A 17,505-nucleotide genomic window follows, 5' to 3' on the forward strand; every position below is an offset into this window, starting at 1 on the left:
CTTGCCACTCTGCAGAGCATGGTGGGACTCTCCCCAGACACTGCCTGGGCTTTCAGAAGCCCCTCCAATGTCATGAACAGCACACCATTGGCTGAGTCTGGCTCTGCTGCCTGGACCTCCCTGCGAGCAAATCCTGCTGCCTGCTCTGCCTGCGGCAGGGCTGGTGCCTCCATCCCCACCCTAAGGATGGGTGGGACCGCACGCTGATCCCCTTGGGTGGGTGGGTGGAGGCCAAGTGCCCCCCGAGCTTCGCCTGCAGCTGGTTAGGGACCATTCACGTGCCTCGGCAGGGCCACGCAGCACCTCCAGCGCCAAAACAGAAACAAATGGCTGAGGGCAATGCACTGCCGCACTACAGACCTCCAAGCAGGTGGGTTCAGCTGGTTCAGGCGTGCATACGCCGGGGCAGAAACCTCCCTGGGACAGCAGGCTGAACGCAGAAACCTCCGCCGGCACTTCCCACGAGGAGCCCCACTGCTGTGCGCTCGGGGCACGGAGTTCTCCAGCAGACGACTCCAGAGCCAAAAAATCAAAGCCTGCTGAGGGCGAGGGGCTGCCTCCCTTTGAGCCCCCACCCTTTGCAGCTTGTTCCAGCAGCAAGGGACAGGAAACCAGTTGGGGGCAGGCTGGAAGTCAAAACTAAACTAAGCAGCCCCGACTACATTTTGCATAGCGCTTCATTACAATGAACTGCTCGCAGCAGAGCTGCAGCTCCGGCTCACGCGCGGGAATGGTTTGGTGAATACATTTGAATAAGAAGGCAGCCTGAGAAAATAGGAAGGTGCTTGTGAGCTATTCCAACACAGAAGAAAGGATGCTTGTCCTGACCGCACTCATTTGTTGCAATTTACTCTGCTGCCTGCCCAACCACACTTCTTCCCCATACACAAATAACGCCCCACCGACCTCCAGGACTTCAGCCCAGCCCTGGCACGGCTGCTCCACTGTCACGCTCCTCAGCATTGGCCACCAGAGCCATCCTAACAGAAATGCTCAAAACCAGCAGCGTGCCTGGATAACTTAAAGCACAGCTCAAACAGGGAACAGAACACACCAAAATACCCCCAAAAAATCCTGTGGCACGTGTAGATCGCCACTGCCTAAGCAGGAGTGAGAGTACAGGAGGCTGTATGGTTTCCAGTACTAACCACTGCTCCAGAAACGGGTCTCTCAAGCTGGCTTTTGTGACTCCCACATCCCACCACCCCAGACCCAGGCAGTGGTAGTAGGTGCAAGGCCACCCTCCCTCACCCCCACCGCTGGGGAGCTCCAGCTTTTCTGTTTGTCACCACTGGATGACGCCCCGTGAGCAGCTGAGCGGAGGGAATACAGGGATTTTGACTGTAGGCTGCTTGGCCGGTCAGATGCCAAACTCAAGCTGGTTTCAGCCCCAGAGCACTGAGAGGGACTGCAGTGCTGCAGGAGGAACAAGTGGCACGTGTTTGGACATGAGTGCAGCCCCAAACCGGGATGAGAAGCAAGGAAGCGGGTTTCCACTGAGCCAAAGCAGGCCTCGTGGCCGGACGGCTGCCTCCGGCAGCGAGCTTGTCACCGCCGCGCTGTCAGCTGCGAGGCTCCAGCTGACAGCTTCCCCTCTCCTCCCTCTCCAGCCAAAGCACCTCCGTGACAACAACGTTTCATTAGTCTGCGGTGGCATTGCCCCGCTTGCTAGTACCTCCATACCATTCTCCGGCTTCTCACAGACCTTCAGCTAGTGGTCTGGTGTAAAAAGTCTGGCTTAAATGCAGATTAACATGACAAATTTCAATAGCCTCATTAAGGATGTGATGTAGGAGAGAGCTGACAGGATTTGGCCCACGCCCCTCGTCTCCTGCCTGGCATCTGGGCACGGTCTTAGCCATCCTGCCAAAGCCCGGAGAAGCAACAGGGAAGCGATTCATCAGGTGGGGAAGGAGAGGAAGGGAAGGGTGACAGGCTGCTGCGGATGTAGAGCTGGGGAGGTGCAGAGGGACTGCCAACAGCCCTGTGCCCCGCTCACCCCCAGCCCCCAGGGGACCTGTGGGCAAAGTCCATCGATTCCCTTTCAAAGGGAGGGTCCCCCCCCAGCTCGCAGGGGCTCCCCCTGTAACAGCCCCACTGGGTTCTGAGCCTTCGGGGCCTTAAAGGCTGAAGAAGAATGAGTTGCACCAACACAGGCTGACACGGGAAAGCAGATGGTGGGGAGGGGGAGCAGTACTGCCGAGGCAGGCAGACATAATCACCCCCTCCAAGATCCCTTTCCCCATTTCCCATCTCAGTGAGAGCACCCACAGGGGAGGTCCTGCCCTCTGTCACAGTCCACCAGCAAGGCTGCTCATCCGCCCCTGGGGAACGTCTCCTGGCCACCACAGCTCCCTGTCTCACACTTGCCTTCCCCCTCCACGCTGCACCCACAGCGCCGTGGAGGGCTGGACCACTGGAGGACGCAGGCAGGCTTCCGAGGGACCATGCAGCAATGTAGCATCTCCCATCACCCAACCTAAAAATGCACATTAGAGGCTGAGGGCAGATACAGCTTTATACCCCCTAATAATCTTGTCTCTAAGCTAGATAACTAGGACTGTAAGTCCCTGGTGATAATCACAGACACCGTGCCTGCAAGCTCTCCCCTGGACCATTCATTTAGCTTGATGATGCTTTAAGGAGACATCTAATGAGGATAATCTGATTCAAATCCCCTCTGCTTTTGGGCAGCAGAGCAATTCAGTCCCCCTCAAACTCCTTCTTCCTCCATGACTGTCTTTATTTCCCCTTCTCATATGAATCACTCTGGGGTTTCCTTTGCTTTTTGCATTACTATTTCGATTCTTTGATATGACCACTGCAATCAAGATTCACTCCCTTTAGAACCTAATTAGCATGAAATCAGACTCGCTTTTTACTCATAGTCTCATGGTAATAGGATGCTGGCCTATGCTTCAGCTCTCACTTTGGGTGCAAGGAACATTGCAGCCTGCTTAAAAAATTCCCTGTTTACCTGATTCAATCAGAACCACTTACGGGAGATCCGCGCACACTTCAAGCTTGGCAAGAGAGTCAAGCTTTGGGAAGGAGGGGGGAAGGTCTCAATCACACTCAGCTTGCAGCGCAGAGCAGATGGCGAACATACCGACTATATAATTTATAGGACACCATCACTATGTATTAGTCCCATGCAGTGGCTGAGCTCAGCCAAACCACGGCTCGTACACACGCAGAGGGGACTCGTGCAGGTGATGCGCCACGTGCAACCTGGGCAAGAGGGAAGAGCCAGGTTCTGGAGAAAGCACACGCTTCACGTTTCATCTCCTTTGTAGCTCAGAGTAGAGGACGCGGTTGCAGCAGCCCTCAACCCAGAGGGGTTTTCTCTTCCCCACGGGCCAGGCAAACACTTCCCAGCCCTCAAACTTGTGTTCGAACTAGGTCAGTATTATGCAACATCTGCACGCAAGCAGCTCCCGTTCTCTTCCCTGGGAGCAGCTCACTTGCAGAGGCAGAATGGATGCTAGGGTAGCCCAAGGCCAAGTGTTGGGGTTTGTTTGCACTTCTTCAGGGCCACTGTGCCACGCCAGCACAGCCTGGTGTGCAGCTTGTTGGGGGTCATGAAGCGCAAGGGGGATGTGCACCACCACAGCAGCTCTATTTCCACAGTGCCTAAGCCTCCCTGCCCTTGCTTTTCACCCGGACGCACACACCCGTGGCTCAGCACAGCCAAGCAGGGATGCTGGGGATGTGTGGGGGACCTGTTGGTGAGGAGAACTGCTCATGAGGGCCAGCTTGGGTTATAACAGAGGAGCAACAGGATGGAAAAGATCAAAAGAGAACACCAGGTAGCAAAAACACTCCCTACAGAGCAAGGTGAAGGCAGCTCCAGTCCTGTCTATAAGTTAGCAGAGCTTTCAGCCCTTCTCTGCATGGCTAAAAAGGAGCCCTGGAAAAAAGCGTGCAAGACCGAGCCTTTAAAGGTGCCCGGTGTGCAAGCACAGAGTGACACCACTATCCTAGGACTTCCCCAACTCCAATGCCTTTGATCCTCTGCTGCTCGGCATAACAGCGCAAGGCACTGAGTCACCCCTCAGTCCCACAGAGGAATGAGGATTAATTAGTTGACACTGGCACATTGCTTTGAAGAGAGGTGCTCCACTGCAGCACGAGCCACAGGTTGTTATATACTGAGCCGAGTCAAATGCAGCCCAGGCTTCATATCTGTAATCTCTGGAAGAGCAAGAAAAGGAAACGTAGCAGTGGTGGGGAAAAAAAATAATAAACAAAAATGTCCACACTGGGGCAATGCCAACACTCCTGTCAAACCTAGGAGAGCAGCCAGCACAGAGGTTCAGGAGAGCTTTGAGCTGACCAGTGCAGACAGCAATGGTGCCTCAAGGACTGCAGACCCTCAGTAAACACGCAAGGTGTTTCGTCAACCTGAGCACTGCGACTGCATAGCCAGGAGGGCAGGAGCAAGGCAGGCCCAGTAGCAGCATGGCACCATCACCCCGTCACTACAGGGTGGGCACACGCTAGGACTGGAGAACTTCCATCGGAAGACAGGAAAGAAAAATACTCCAAGCTGCCAGAAAATGGGGGAAGCCCCCTCAGTGTGCTTAATGCTAGCTGGGCTTTTTAGATCTTTCCAAGTGCTCACGAGTGTGCCTCTGTCCCCTGCATGCGGACTGCTCTGGAGCATGGGTGCTTCAGCTGGCCCTGGCACAGCTTGTTGTAGTGCCAAGAGGGTGGCAGGATCCAAATGACAAAGCAGCCTCTGTGCATCAAGGCCAGGTTTCCCAAGGGGAGGTGGCTTCTCTCTTTGTTTTTGTCCTCACCCCACCTCAGTGCTCCTTCCCGTGACGTGCAGAGCCCCCGGGGCTCTCGCACCCAGCCCGCAGCTGCACCTGGGCTGGCGGCGGGGAGGCAGCCTGCGTGTATGTAAAACACAGGCTTCTCTTTCACACACCACTGACTTCCCTCGGCAAAGGAGGTGGCGGGGCGGGGGGACGGTCACGGCGCCTTTCGTGGCTCCTCGCAGAACACCCCACTGCACGGCGAGCTCAGAGGGGATGAGGGTTGTCAGCATTGCGGCACATGTCAGCTCCAGCAGAAAGAGCCCCCAGCAAGGGAAACGTGGCCCAGCATGGGCCGGGAGCCCGCGCTACTCAGCTGCCAAGGAGTCCGAACAAGTCACATCACTCCTGAGTCCCTTGTGCCCATCCTCTCTTGCGCACCGGTTCTTCACAGCCAAGACGGCCCCTCCTGCACAGAGCCAACCCGAGGGGACACCATCCTGTCTAGTATTGCCGCGCCGTATTAATATTTAACAGTGAGGAACAGATCCAGAGACTTTGATTTCTCCCACTGGCCAATTCAAGGATAATTGTACTGAGCGGGGAATTTCAGCATTTCAAAGTGTGGTTTTGTTCCAGTTCACAACAAAACCCAACCATGTTGCAATGCCTCATGAGAAGGAACACAGCCCAGTTTCAGGCAGCCTCCCTGCCTGCAGCATACTCAGGCACGTAAGGACCACAAAACACGGCCAATCTCAGGAGGCGCCTGGCAAGCAGGTCCCACCAAACCCTCCTCCCCCAGAACTTAGGTAAAAATCAACCTCTACTAATTAGGGAAAAATGGTTTCTTCTGAATGTTTCCACCCAATTCCAGATTTGTGACCCCAAAACAATGTCAATTCGCCCTCATCACTCCCCTCCAGTGGAGGCAGCTCCTGCTGTAGAGGCAGAGCAAGCAAGGCACAGTGAATTTTAACACACGTGCCCAGGGTCATGCAAGGAATCAGCCACAGAGGCGAAACGAGCCCAGTGTTTCTGGCTCCCAGCTCTGGGCTGTGCCAGCTATTGCTTTCTCTTGCATATAAATCACTTTTCCCCACTAGTGAAGGACAGCTGGTCACTGAATGGAAAGTGGCAGTTGTTCAGCAGCCCACAGCGACACTGCACACCAGCTCAGGGTGGGAAGTGGAGAACACTCAGCACGCAGAGAAGAGACTGCCAGGGGATCTGGGCCAGTTGAATGGAGAGAGAGCAGCTGGAATCCGGCCAAAGCAAAGCCCAGTGCTCCTGCAAAATCAAGACAAGTTAGAAGCCCCACAGAAGAAAGAGCCCCCCTTGCTTTTGCCAGCAGAGCAGGTACCTCTGCCATGACTCTGCAGGTCAGCTCTAGGCAGCAGAGCAGAGGAATCCCTTCTGTCCACCGCTGCTGTGGACAGTGGTCATGATGAGAGCTACCAAGCAGTTCTTAACAGCGTGACCACAGCTGCTGAGCAGCACTGCTGACCTAACCCAGCCAAGTCCCTTCAAACTACAGGTTTTGTCAAGCAGAGGCATCCAGTTTTAAACAGTCCCCAAAGCAAATATTAGTGGTGGCCTTGAATCTAAACCTCTACCACGAGTTTCAAGGTTTGGAGTGACAGATAAAATCCCAGGGCTGGATTTCTCTCTGATCTTTGTTTGAGGACAGAGAGATCTTTTACTATAGGCACCATATCAGTACCCTGACTTTCTGTCCTGTTACTAAAGACCAAGCAGATCACGTCTTATCACGCCTAAAAGTTGGTCTGATTTAACAGCTGGTGTGGCAAAGCCAACAAAAAAAACCCCCTTCGTTTGGAAAACCTGGGCTAGCAGAGAGCTATAATCCCAACAAGTAATGCCAACCAAACTGATTTGTGCTGAAACGTCTCACAGACCACCTCCATGAGCTGCTCGGCTAGCTAGATACAAAAGCCTTTTTCAAGTGACTGGACTGAAGGCAAAATCCTGTGGGTCAACCTGCCATAGCAGAAGAGACCCCCTTACAGCCTCATTCAGTTCCACCCAAAAAAACCCAAAAACACACACAGGACCAAGCCTATGCCAGTGCAACTGGTGCAAGGTCTTCTAGACAAATTAAACTGCTTTTACACTAATTTTGCTGACATAGCTGACAAACAAAAACACGTCCACAAACTGAAACAGTCAAACCAGCAGTGCTCACGGGTACTTTTGCCAGAGAGGGGGGGATTTCTCTTCGTAAGTCTCCACAGGGAGAGGGAACTGAGGCAACAGCGAGAGGAAGAGAAAGTATGTAACTCCAAAATATTTCTGTTAGTCTAGATTTCAGCCAGCTTGGCAAGCTCTTTCACAATGTTTGAACACAACAGAACCTGAGTCACTAGCCTTAATTCAGCTTCAGGCCTTCCATGCCTCTGATCCCAATCCAAGTACTACTTTCACAAGACCTTTATCAAACATTAGCCCTGGCTACTCCATCCAGATGAAAGATATCCTCAGCTGCCTTGTCTTCTCTGGTAGGGGCAGTGTTATGGCCTGTCTAAACTAATAGCTGACAGTTCCTAGAGGTATTTACATAGTTGAAGCTGTAGCTTTAGATGTGTCCCAACTACTTTTGGTTGTAAAACATGATGGACCTGAGACACAGTGTCATATTCTTAGATACGCTCCACTTCCCCTGCCAGTTCTAGTAAAGACTTTTTCCTAAGAGTAAGAAAAATATTTGCCCCAAGGTGAAGCGAGATGCTGCTCTTAAGGAACTAGATTTTATTTTGTACCAGCTGGGATTCGGCCACCTGTAGGAAGTACAAACAGCATTTTTCTTTGAAAGTAGTAGAAGGAAAGAAATACCACATCTGAAACACAGCAGTGGAAAAAACCCTATGGTTGAAGGTGCAGGAATGGACAGTAGCACGTGTGGGTTGCTACAAAGCATTCTGGGTGAACCAAAGAAAGTTTCGTTTTCACCAGTTAAGAAAGCGCAGCGAAATTACTCTTGAGGCCAAAGGGATTTTACCCGACTCCAATAGTTATGAGAGGCAACTGGAGAGCGACTTAGGAGACGGAAGAGTCTCCGTACCTTACAGTGGTTGCGGAGGATACGAAAGACTGGCTCATTTCATGCCGCAGCCCTTCCTTCCCTCCCCCAAACTGCACCTGCACATCACGAGCAAATCGAAACCAGTCTATTCTAAACCGTGGTCTCATTTATTTTCAGGGTCCCAAAGCGAGAGCGAGGCTGAGACAGCATAACCAACTGAGAAACTTGTTTCTCAGCATGATTGCTCCTCTCTGGTGGCAAAGCCCTGGCTAGTACCTTCAGGATCACAAAGCTAGCTGAAAGTAGGACAGGCCCATTAAGCTCCCAATCCTTCTTACACAGCCATAAGAGTTTGCGCATGTCTTTCTCCTTTGGGTTTTAGCCAGAGTCCAGCCCTTTTGGGCACCATAACACAGCTGAATGGTTTAGCTCCTTTTGTTCCAGCCAACAAACAACCTAGCCCTCCCCTGCCAGCAACAATACAACTGGAGCTAGGATTTGTGTGTCCTCTGAGCAAGGATACAGGCTTTGTGCCTTGCTGAGCTGTCTTTGCAAGGACTGCCAATGCTCACAGATGATTAAGCCTGCAGTGCTGCTTTCTGCTTTTTCCTGCTCACAGACAGATGTCAGAAACAAGCTAAGCGAAACAGCGCACGCAGCTAGAGCTCTGCACCTAGGAACATTAAAGCAGACTATTAGGGATTAAATAAATTAAACCAGAGGGGAGCTTAACACATTCTCTCTAGGCTTCATTTCTACCTGGCATGCAATTCTGGGTAAGAAATATCCCAGTCTTTCAAGAAACACTGTATTTTGGCAGTACACAGGAAGGAGTGTATTTGGAAAGCTTTTGCCACCACCACGTGGCTGAAACCGTGACTGCAACCCACCAACTAACTGGAAGTTCAAACTGCCGGCAAGGACCAGTCTCACCTCCAGGGCAAACTGGGACAAGTGTCTGTAGGTTTTAGAGCCCAAGGCACATACCTAAACAAAGAGCATACAACTAATTATTAAATATTATACATTTTATTAACTTAGAACTCCAAAACACACAATTGACTTGCAGTTAAGAATAAGGCATGAATTACTGCTGATAGAAACCTAACAGTTAAGGGATTATACACAGCATATGCCCACCTTGCAAGAGACAACACGTGTTTTCTGTATGCTGCTATAGTCCAGTCTGCTGTTTCATCTCTGATCAGCTCTGGAGTGCAGAGCCTCAGCCCTACGGATGCTGGAGGGATAAGTGCACTCCTGCAGCTCTGTGGAACTGAGCTGCACAATTTACAGAGGCTTACTGGAGGCCAGCAACGTCACTTAATCTTAGATTTGTCTCTTCGAGAGCATGAGAGAGAGAAAAGCTGTTCTGTGGCTCTTTACTTTGAGAACAAAGATTGATTTCCACTAGCAGCTGCATGTTTCTCCTCCTGTGGTCTGCCTGCCATGGCTGTAATGCATTAAGTGCTGCTACACTGTCAGTTACAGCCCTTTCACCTCTTCATTTCCTGACTCAGAGAAGGTTTGACCTCTCTGGAGAATTATTTCTTGGTCTGCAGGGACTAACTTGCAGCAGAGCAGTCCACAGCTGCCAAATCACAATCAAAGAATAGAGTTGCTCATTATCCTAGGCTTGAGAGATGGAGTCTTTTTGTTTAAAGATCTAAGACACAGCTAAAGTGATAGATTATCTTTTTTAGTCTCTTCCTCCCCAATTAGGTACTAGGCATGGAAATACTGAGCCCTTCACCGGGCAGATGCTCACACAGCTGGATCATTAACTGCCAATTGCAGCCTATCTAGAAGCTGCAGGACAGCCTTCCTTCCCCATTATTCTCTTGGTGGGGAGATGAAACCTGCCCGTGAGGTTTCACATTAGTCCAAGGTGCTACATTTCAATCGAAAGGAAGTAGGAACCTGATGCCTCTTCTCTAGTACTTCGGGGACATTGAAACTAAGAAACTCAACCATGACACGCAGCGTTTGTGATAGTGACCTTTCTCCTGATATTTTCTCAGTAAAACACATGGCTCCTGGCCACTGGCAAAGTGGGTGAAACTCAAACTTGATCATGTAATGGGATTCAGACGTAGTAATATATAGGAATCCCCAATTCAAACTGCCCTCCCTCCAGCACCTACACCTTATCAACTGAACAGGAATCAAACTTTTCTTGAAAGATTAGCAACTAGGAACAGCTCTGGATGAATGGTCATAATAAGTCAGGCAAAAAAGCTTCCCAATGTGATTCCAACCACAGCAGCTTGAATGCCTGAAGTGAAAAAAAACCCAAACAACGATGAATCTGGCTGAATTCTCACAATGAGAAGCTAGTCATCAGCAGAGCTCCTCATCAGTGTGCCAAAGGACAAGGCAGAAACTCCTGGTATGTGACCAGCACAGATCTGTAACATCCGGAGAAGTCGCTGAGCAGTGGCAACTCGTACGCCTTCCAACTGGAAACAAAAATGGAAAAGTTATTTAACCAATAGAAAAGAAGAAAAGCAGTGCTTAGCTGCAATAAAAGAAAGAACTGGAACCAGCATTAAGTATGGTTCAGATCTGCTAGCTACAGAAATTCCCAGAGAGGCCTGTTTATTCCCCTAATGTTAGGGAAGGTACAGTGCTGTCAGCTGAAAACCCTGAAGGGCTTGCCAAAGGCACAAATATTACCTGCTGGTAGGGAAGCAGTCTCTGAGGGTGGAATGATGAGTACACAGAAAAGTGAAGTGTAGTGCCACTGAATGCCAAACTCTCCCTCCAGCTTTTCAGACCAAGCAGGTAATTGGAAAGAGTGGTATATCAGATGGCAAAACAGCCTGCAAAGCAACAAAGCCTGGCTAAGAGGAAGCATAACGTGGGCAAGAGAGTCACGTGACAAATAACAGCTCAGGGGCTCCCGGGAAGAGAAAACGCCTGAAAGAACAAGTGTATCAAGACTTTGCATATCAGAGAAGCCTTTGTTAATTTAGACTTGGGTTCCTGAGGCTTTGAAGTAGCACAGGAAGGAGCAAGTAATTGAGAAGACTCTTTTCAAGGACAGTCAGACTCCTGTACCTCTGCTGTTCTTGTAGAAAGAGTCTGGTCCCCGACACTTATGCAAGACAGTAGCGCATGTACATGTATTTGTTGCTAAACGTAACAATGTTCCCAAGGATCAGGGAGCAATGGAATTCACAAATTCCTTCAGACACCAAACAAGCTCCTTACCTCCAGCTCACAGAATAGCACAGGACTGCAGTAGACTTCTCCCAGTTTCCAGATGGCATTCATGTCTACACTGCAGTAATTCACCCTGCCAACTACAGAAAAAGTTTTCCTACATTACAAGCCCCATAATCAACATTCAGTGAAGAAAAGAACCAGGAAATTCCACATCCACTAAACGATCCAGAGCTAATTTTGAGAGCACCATAGAAGGTAAGGCAACAGCGAGCAGTACAAACAGAATGGTACACGATTCGCAACAGAATTAGCACAGAAGTCATTCATAATACTGACAGCAGGAAAAATATCGCCACGTTACTGAATACTGTAACATTAACATTTTGGATAAGGGATCAGTACACTATCATCAGGGGCAGAATCTTCTACTCATTAACAAGAAACCCTTCTGGCTCATGTGATATCACAGGGTGATATCTCCAAGGACTTCACTCCTATCAGGAGAGCCATAGCACAAGACAACGCAGAGACCCTTTTTCACCCCAGAATTAGGCTACCTGACCCTCAGATTCCAGGCATGCAGCACCTCTGTTCCAACACTGAGCAGTATAGGCTGGCCCCTCCAGTCCCTCAGAGCTAAACTAGGGAGGGTATGCAGGAAAGCACCCTGTCTGCTTTTGGAGAGGTGGTGGAGGGGGAGGAAGAGAGATTAAAGGCACAACTGAGCCAGACAGCACGCAGCAGGGATACCAGTCTTGTATTAAAACTATACTTAATAGTTTAGTAGCTCATCCATTTAGATTCACTTTATTACCAGAGTATCATATGCTCCTCACTGCTCATTAAGATTATCATTAAGACAGATCTGCAAGAGCAGATATAACAGACTTCTGCAGTGCCACAAGAAAATAAAAATATTAAAAAAAAAAAAATCAGTGACACAAATCATATCGAGGGATTAGGGACAGAGAAGAGAGGTCTGACTGGCAAAAACAGAAAGAACAGAGCAAGTGAGCATGAGAGAAGAGAACCATGTTTTATCTATGAAAACCATTAAAAAAGGGAGATGAGTTCAGATATAATTTAAACAAAGCTTTTGACAAAGCCGCTGGTTTCCTTTGTTTCATTTCAGGTTAAGTCACTGCCCTGTTTTAAGGAACATAACAGTGAGTTGTGCTGCTCAGAGAGGAGGAAGAGCGCAGATGCCATACGTACCCCCAGTGACAAGAAAGCACACTTTCCCCAGGAAGAAGCTGGCATCCACATGAGCTAGGGAAGCTTCGACATTCTTCAAGCTGTCAGAAAAGCACAGACAATCCAGTTGGACAGGGAGGTAAAGGGAGTACAGCATAAGAACAAAGGGAATAACTTTCAGAAGCACAATTAGAAAACCAATGATGTTAACATCTGCTGATCTGTGAGCCAGCGGAGTTATGCTCTATGCTAAAAGCATGGCAGCAGAGACCTCTGCAATACCCACAGCTGTTTAATAATCCATAACATATCCTTTCTACCCAAGACTCAACAGTTAGACTTAGTTTGAACGGTGTCCTCCATGATTTGTGGACACTAAGCATCCGAATTCATTAACATCCAATGAGACTTCAGCACTACTTTGGCTCTTTCAGAAGAACTAGCCCACGCATTTCTGCGGCACCATCTGTCCTGTAAGTATGCAGCTGGCCCTGTCATTTTTGGTAAATGAGAGCCCAGGATCATCAGTCACAAGTTAAGTAAAGTAATAAAATGCTGACTTTTGTGCCTTAGCAAGTCTTTACTTATGGCCTGGGGACACAAATATCATTTCTACAAAGATGAGCACAAGATGAGAGAAAAGGGATCAGTCCCGGTAGACCTTTCTCTTTTGCCTAGAGACATCCATAGTGCTGATCCCACTTGACCAGCAGTATCAGTGAACTGGGGACACAGATGCAGCGACTGGCTGGTTATTAGGTAGCACTACCCAACACGCATCAGCCAACTGCATATTACAGAACTTAACAGCACCACCATCGTTTCCATCTAATTTTACAGACAGCGTCTTTCCAAAGCTCAGTTCAAATCATCCCATGTCTGGATTCAAGAATAAATTCTGCCTTTTCTGCTACGGCAACTTAGTGCGCAACAAGCATGTTATTGGACACAGCGGTTCAGTCCTAATCCATCGCTGGAGGCCAGAAAACCACTGTATATATTACTGAGCTGTGCCACCACAGCAAGCCTTGGGTTTGAAGTCCACTATTCAGCAATTCTGACACAGTAAAAATGTAGATTTAGCCATCAATCCAATAAAAAAATATCAGTTTCCCCTCTCATATTTTTACCCTTCTTTTACCTGCATTTGCTCTTGATGTCAATCATGAACACAATCATATCTATCCTGGGCCGAAGGTGATCCCTCTCTGAAGGTAAGGGGAGGGATGTAGTAAGGTGACTGAAAGATAATAAATTTGCCAGTTTAACGAAATAGCTTGGCAAGGCAGTATCCGCTCAACCATAACCACATAACCATTGCAGTTCATCATGTAGCAAGTTACCAGGAAGCTTGCTAAATACTAAACATGTAGGCACTGAAGAGACTGTTATTCTTTAAGTGGTATTCTCCTATCTTAAGCCTACTCATAGCTGACGACAGCCACAATGATACTTGCTAGAAAATATCGTTTATAATGGGAAGCTTCTTAGAGCACAACAGGACTCGCAGAAACATTTTCCCTGCACAGATCTGTATGACAGTCATTTTATTCAATTGTTAAGAAGAGTCCTTTCTAACAAACTGAACCCCAGTGCTTTACTGGTATATTTTGCTGCCAAGCTTCAGCTAAAATGCGTCAATGCTTTCCTGTCATGTTCCAGAGATAACGTTCATCTGCTCACGCAGGAATGGCTACCTTTCTCAGGTGTCCATGTTACAGAAAATTGTGTTGTATTCACGAAACCTTAAACCAGAAGTTTATCACTAGCATAACTTTATAGATGAAGTTATAGCTCAGAAAGAGCTTCTATTATACCATTACCTCCCTTTTTATCCCTTTCACTGTGTCAGGAGTTACTAGATTAGTTCAGGTGTCCTCCTCCTACACAATACCACCACTGCTGATACAGCTGTTGGAAGAATTACAGGGTAGGGATTTTTGTGACTCTTCCCAGTACCAAAAAAAAAAAAAAAAAGGGGTGGGGGGGGCGCTTCGGTAGTGTGTATCTGGGCCTTCCACAGGGAAGAATACTATTAGCACTGTATTTTTGGAAGATGACTTGACAGATAGATTGGACAAATAGAAGTCCCAGAATTTCCGTCTCTCTCACAATACACTTCCTCTCTGGAAGCCAAGAGAGAAACACTGATTTTGCTAGAAGGAATATTCCCCAAGGAGACCAATTAAATCTTAAGGACTTAAGTTTTCCCCAAGCCACAGATCACGGTACGCATTCCCTTCTATTAGTCATATGCAGTTTGCAGTTTTGTCTGCCAGTTTCCAAATAAAGGTGTTTTGTTTCCTATAAATAAGGAAGGTATGTTTTAACAAAAACATTCAGAAACTAACAGAAGATATGAGTAAAGTGTCTTGAAAGACACATTGCAATACAAACAAGCTTATAAATTTAAAGTGAAAGCTGTGGTAAAAGGAAGGTATCAGATCTCATGGCGGGGGGGTGGGGGGTGAGGGAGAACAGAACAACCAACATAACCAAACCAAAACCTCCATGATTTGGAATTCAAGTGTATTTAAACCAACATTGCTAGATGATGTCAGTGGCCTCCGCCTCCAGATATGCGCTTCAGAAGCCTTTTCTTCCTAGTAGTAAGAGACATAAAAAGCCCCAGCCCTGCAATTTTTCTCCCAACAGCTGTATCTGGCAGGTAGACTTTCCAGATAAGATGCCATATTTCTTTGTAACGCGTATAATCCCAAAGCAACACAGTGGAAGAAAACTGTCATGGACTTCTGCTTCCCCAGTGATACTTGCGAAGGGACTTATCTTGCTCTGTAATATGAGCATAAGTTTCAACGCCTTTGTGTAGTTACCCAGCTGTAGTATCAGTAGCCATCTAGTTATGGCACTCCAAAGCTCAGCAAAGGCTGCAGGATTTGTGTAGAAAATTAGGTAATTAATTTAGTATTAGTTAGCACACACATCCAAGATGCCATGATCAGAGCAGTACAGTTGATCTAACTGGCTAGCAGAACATTAGCTTGGGTTTGCCTTTACTGCATAGCCTTGAATTACAGCAGTGAAATAACACAAACACCTTCTGAAGAGCTGACTAAACTTATTTGGTCTTGGCAAGAGAGCTGTCAAGGACATTATATCATAACAAATTAGTTAATCAAGCTTTTAAAACAGGACTCGTCAGGCAGCTATGGTTAAAATCCCAAATGCATCTTAATATCTTGAGGAGGAAAAGCACGTGCATGCATACAAACCAGGGCACCAAAAGTAATGGACATCTTTCAGGAAAACTTGTTTGCTTTCAAGTAGTTGCCAGCATTGTACTTGCCTCAATTTGTCCTAAGATGTTTAATTCCTGTATATGTCTGTCTCCCGGGAGAAAAAAAAATAATAAATCTGTGCTCCTCTCATACCCTTACAATTTATTAATCAAACACCTGTGCGACATGCGAAGGGCAATGGTATGTGCAACGAACACGATGGAGGTGAGAATTACTTCCACCCCCGTTTCTAATCACGCCCAAACCGCTTGCCCTGAAGACAGCGTTTTGCCTTCTGCAGCCGCCGGTCACGTCTGTGCAGGGGTGCCCTCTAGCGCTCACAGGAGCAAGTTCTTCCTCGGAAGGGAATACCCTGCCCTTCCACCCACCGCCGCTTGGGCAGAGCCCCTGTACGACCCCGCCACGGGCCTGCGGCCGGGGGCGGCGCGTCCCCCTCCCCGCCACTCACATACTGATCGTGAAGCTCTTCTTCTCTCGGAGCATCGCCTCCGCCAGCTGCCGCTGGAGGCCTTCGTCCGAACACACCAGCTGCGCGGACAGGAGAGGGAAAAGCACGGTCAGAGGCCGCCCCGGAGGCGGGGCCCAGCCGGGGGCAGCTCCGGACCCCGCTGCCCGCCGCCGCGACGGGGACCCGGGAACCGCCGCCGAGGTGGGGGGAAGGGAGGAGGGTGGCCAGACCCAGGGGCTACATGTGAATATCGCAGCCAGGCGGCCTATCCCCGCGGCGCGGCCGTTGCCGCTGAGGCACGGCCGTTGCCGCTGAGGCACGGCCGTTGCCGCGGTGGCGGAGGGCGCGGGCCAGGCGGCCACCGACCGCACGGCCGGGACCCGGGATGGCGGGGGCGAGGGGCGGCGGGGTGCCGCCGCCGGACCTACCAGGAGGGCGACGGAGTTGAGCTCCGGGAGCTTGTCAAAGGGCCGCACCACCGCCATGTCCGCAGGAGACAGCGCCGCCTGCCCGCCCGCCGGGATTCAAACCGCCGCCTCGCCCCGCGTCGCGCCGGCGCAGCGCGTTCGGGGGGGCGAGGCCTGAGGAGAGGGGCGGGCGGGCGGGCGGGAGCGCTCCAGGGCCTGGCACGGCGCTCGGGGAGGAGCACGGCTTGGACTCTGCACTGGCCAAACCGCGGTACCGGTGGCCATTCACAGCAAAGCTCTGCGCAGCAGCCGGGCTCCTGCGACACCCCCGCGCCCCGGGGGTCAGTCGGGCCGGAGGCACTTAACGGCAGCGCCGGACGATGCCCGAGGGTTTCACAGGCCTGTGCGAGGGGCAGGACGGTGGCCGCATCTCAGCCTCCCAGGGGTATCATGGACAGCCCTAAGCTGCCGAGAAGCAAAGTCCTGGTGTCCAGGGATGGGCAGTCCCCCTGGTGCTTGCGATGAGCTGGGGTCTGTTGGTTTGCTCAAGCCTGAACAATAACAAAGTCCCTGGTAAAATTCCACTATTCCTTGCATTGCGGTGTATAATGTGAACGAATATATGTTAACAAACTTAATACATTTTCATGCTATAAAGACTGCTTGATGTAATAGGGAAGGGACAGCAGCAGCGCCTGGCTTTGCACGCCGAATTGTTCTGCGCGAGGTTTTGTGGCAGCTCCAGCAGCCCTGACCTCCAGCTGGCACCTTCCCCCTGCTCCCCTGCCCGGGATACAGGCAGGAAGGAGCCCCTGCAGGAACACGGCAGTTATGGAGATAGGCTGAGCTTTCCTCACCCCAAGGTCAGAGCCAGATGATGATGTGCAGTGATGTAAAGCCCTCAGAGGTCCAATGTCCCTTGGTGGCCTGTGGTCCAAATTGCTGCATCTCTTGCTCTTTGCATCATCCCTGGGTTTGGTTCCAATTTTGTGGCGGGGGAGGGGGGGGGGTGTCCAGGACCCCTTCAGCTGCCGGCTGGGGCTGGCTCTCCCTGCCCCTTCAACCAGGGCACCTCCAAATGGCAGGAGATGTACCAGGGGGAGGAAGAAGGCCGCAGGAGGACGAAGATGCCTCTTCCACTCTGCGGCAAGCCGGAGAGGGGAGGCGGAGGGAAGAGAGGGGGGCTTTAATGTAAGCTGACATCACATGGCTGCCGTGGCTTTTT

General features: G+C 50.0%; 1 protein-coding gene across 2 annotated transcripts; it reads right to left on the reverse strand.

Annotated features, from left to right (window-relative positions):
- Window positions 1-8,845: 8,845 nt before the first annotated feature.
- CENPM (centromere protein M) lies at window positions 8,846-16,436 on the reverse strand. Of its 2 annotated transcripts, XM_063322550.1 has the most exons (6): window positions 16,302-16,436; window positions 15,874-15,953; window positions 13,307-13,405; window positions 12,187-12,266; window positions 11,017-11,108; window positions 8,846-10,262 (listed from the first exon to the last, which is right to left on the reverse strand). In XM_063322550.1, exons 1-6 carry the CDS (start codon window positions 16,356-16,358, stop codon window positions 10,137-10,139), a joined length of 534 nt encoding a protein of 177 aa, XP_063178620.1. In that variant the 5' UTR covers window positions 16,359-16,436; the 3' UTR covers window positions 8,846-10,136. The 2 variants fall into 2 exon arrangements, with proteins under 2 accessions (XP_063178620.1, XP_063178621.1); XM_063322551.1 differs by lacking the exon at window positions 13,307-13,405.
- Between the last annotated feature and the right edge of the window lie 1,069 nt (window positions 16,437-17,505).

Source organism: Chroicocephalus ridibundus, chromosome 1 (genome assembly GCF_963924245.1).
Source record: "Chroicocephalus ridibundus chromosome 1, bChrRid1.1, whole genome shotgun sequence".
Lineage (NCBI taxonomy): Eukaryota > Metazoa > Chordata > Aves > Charadriiformes > Laridae > Chroicocephalus > Chroicocephalus ridibundus.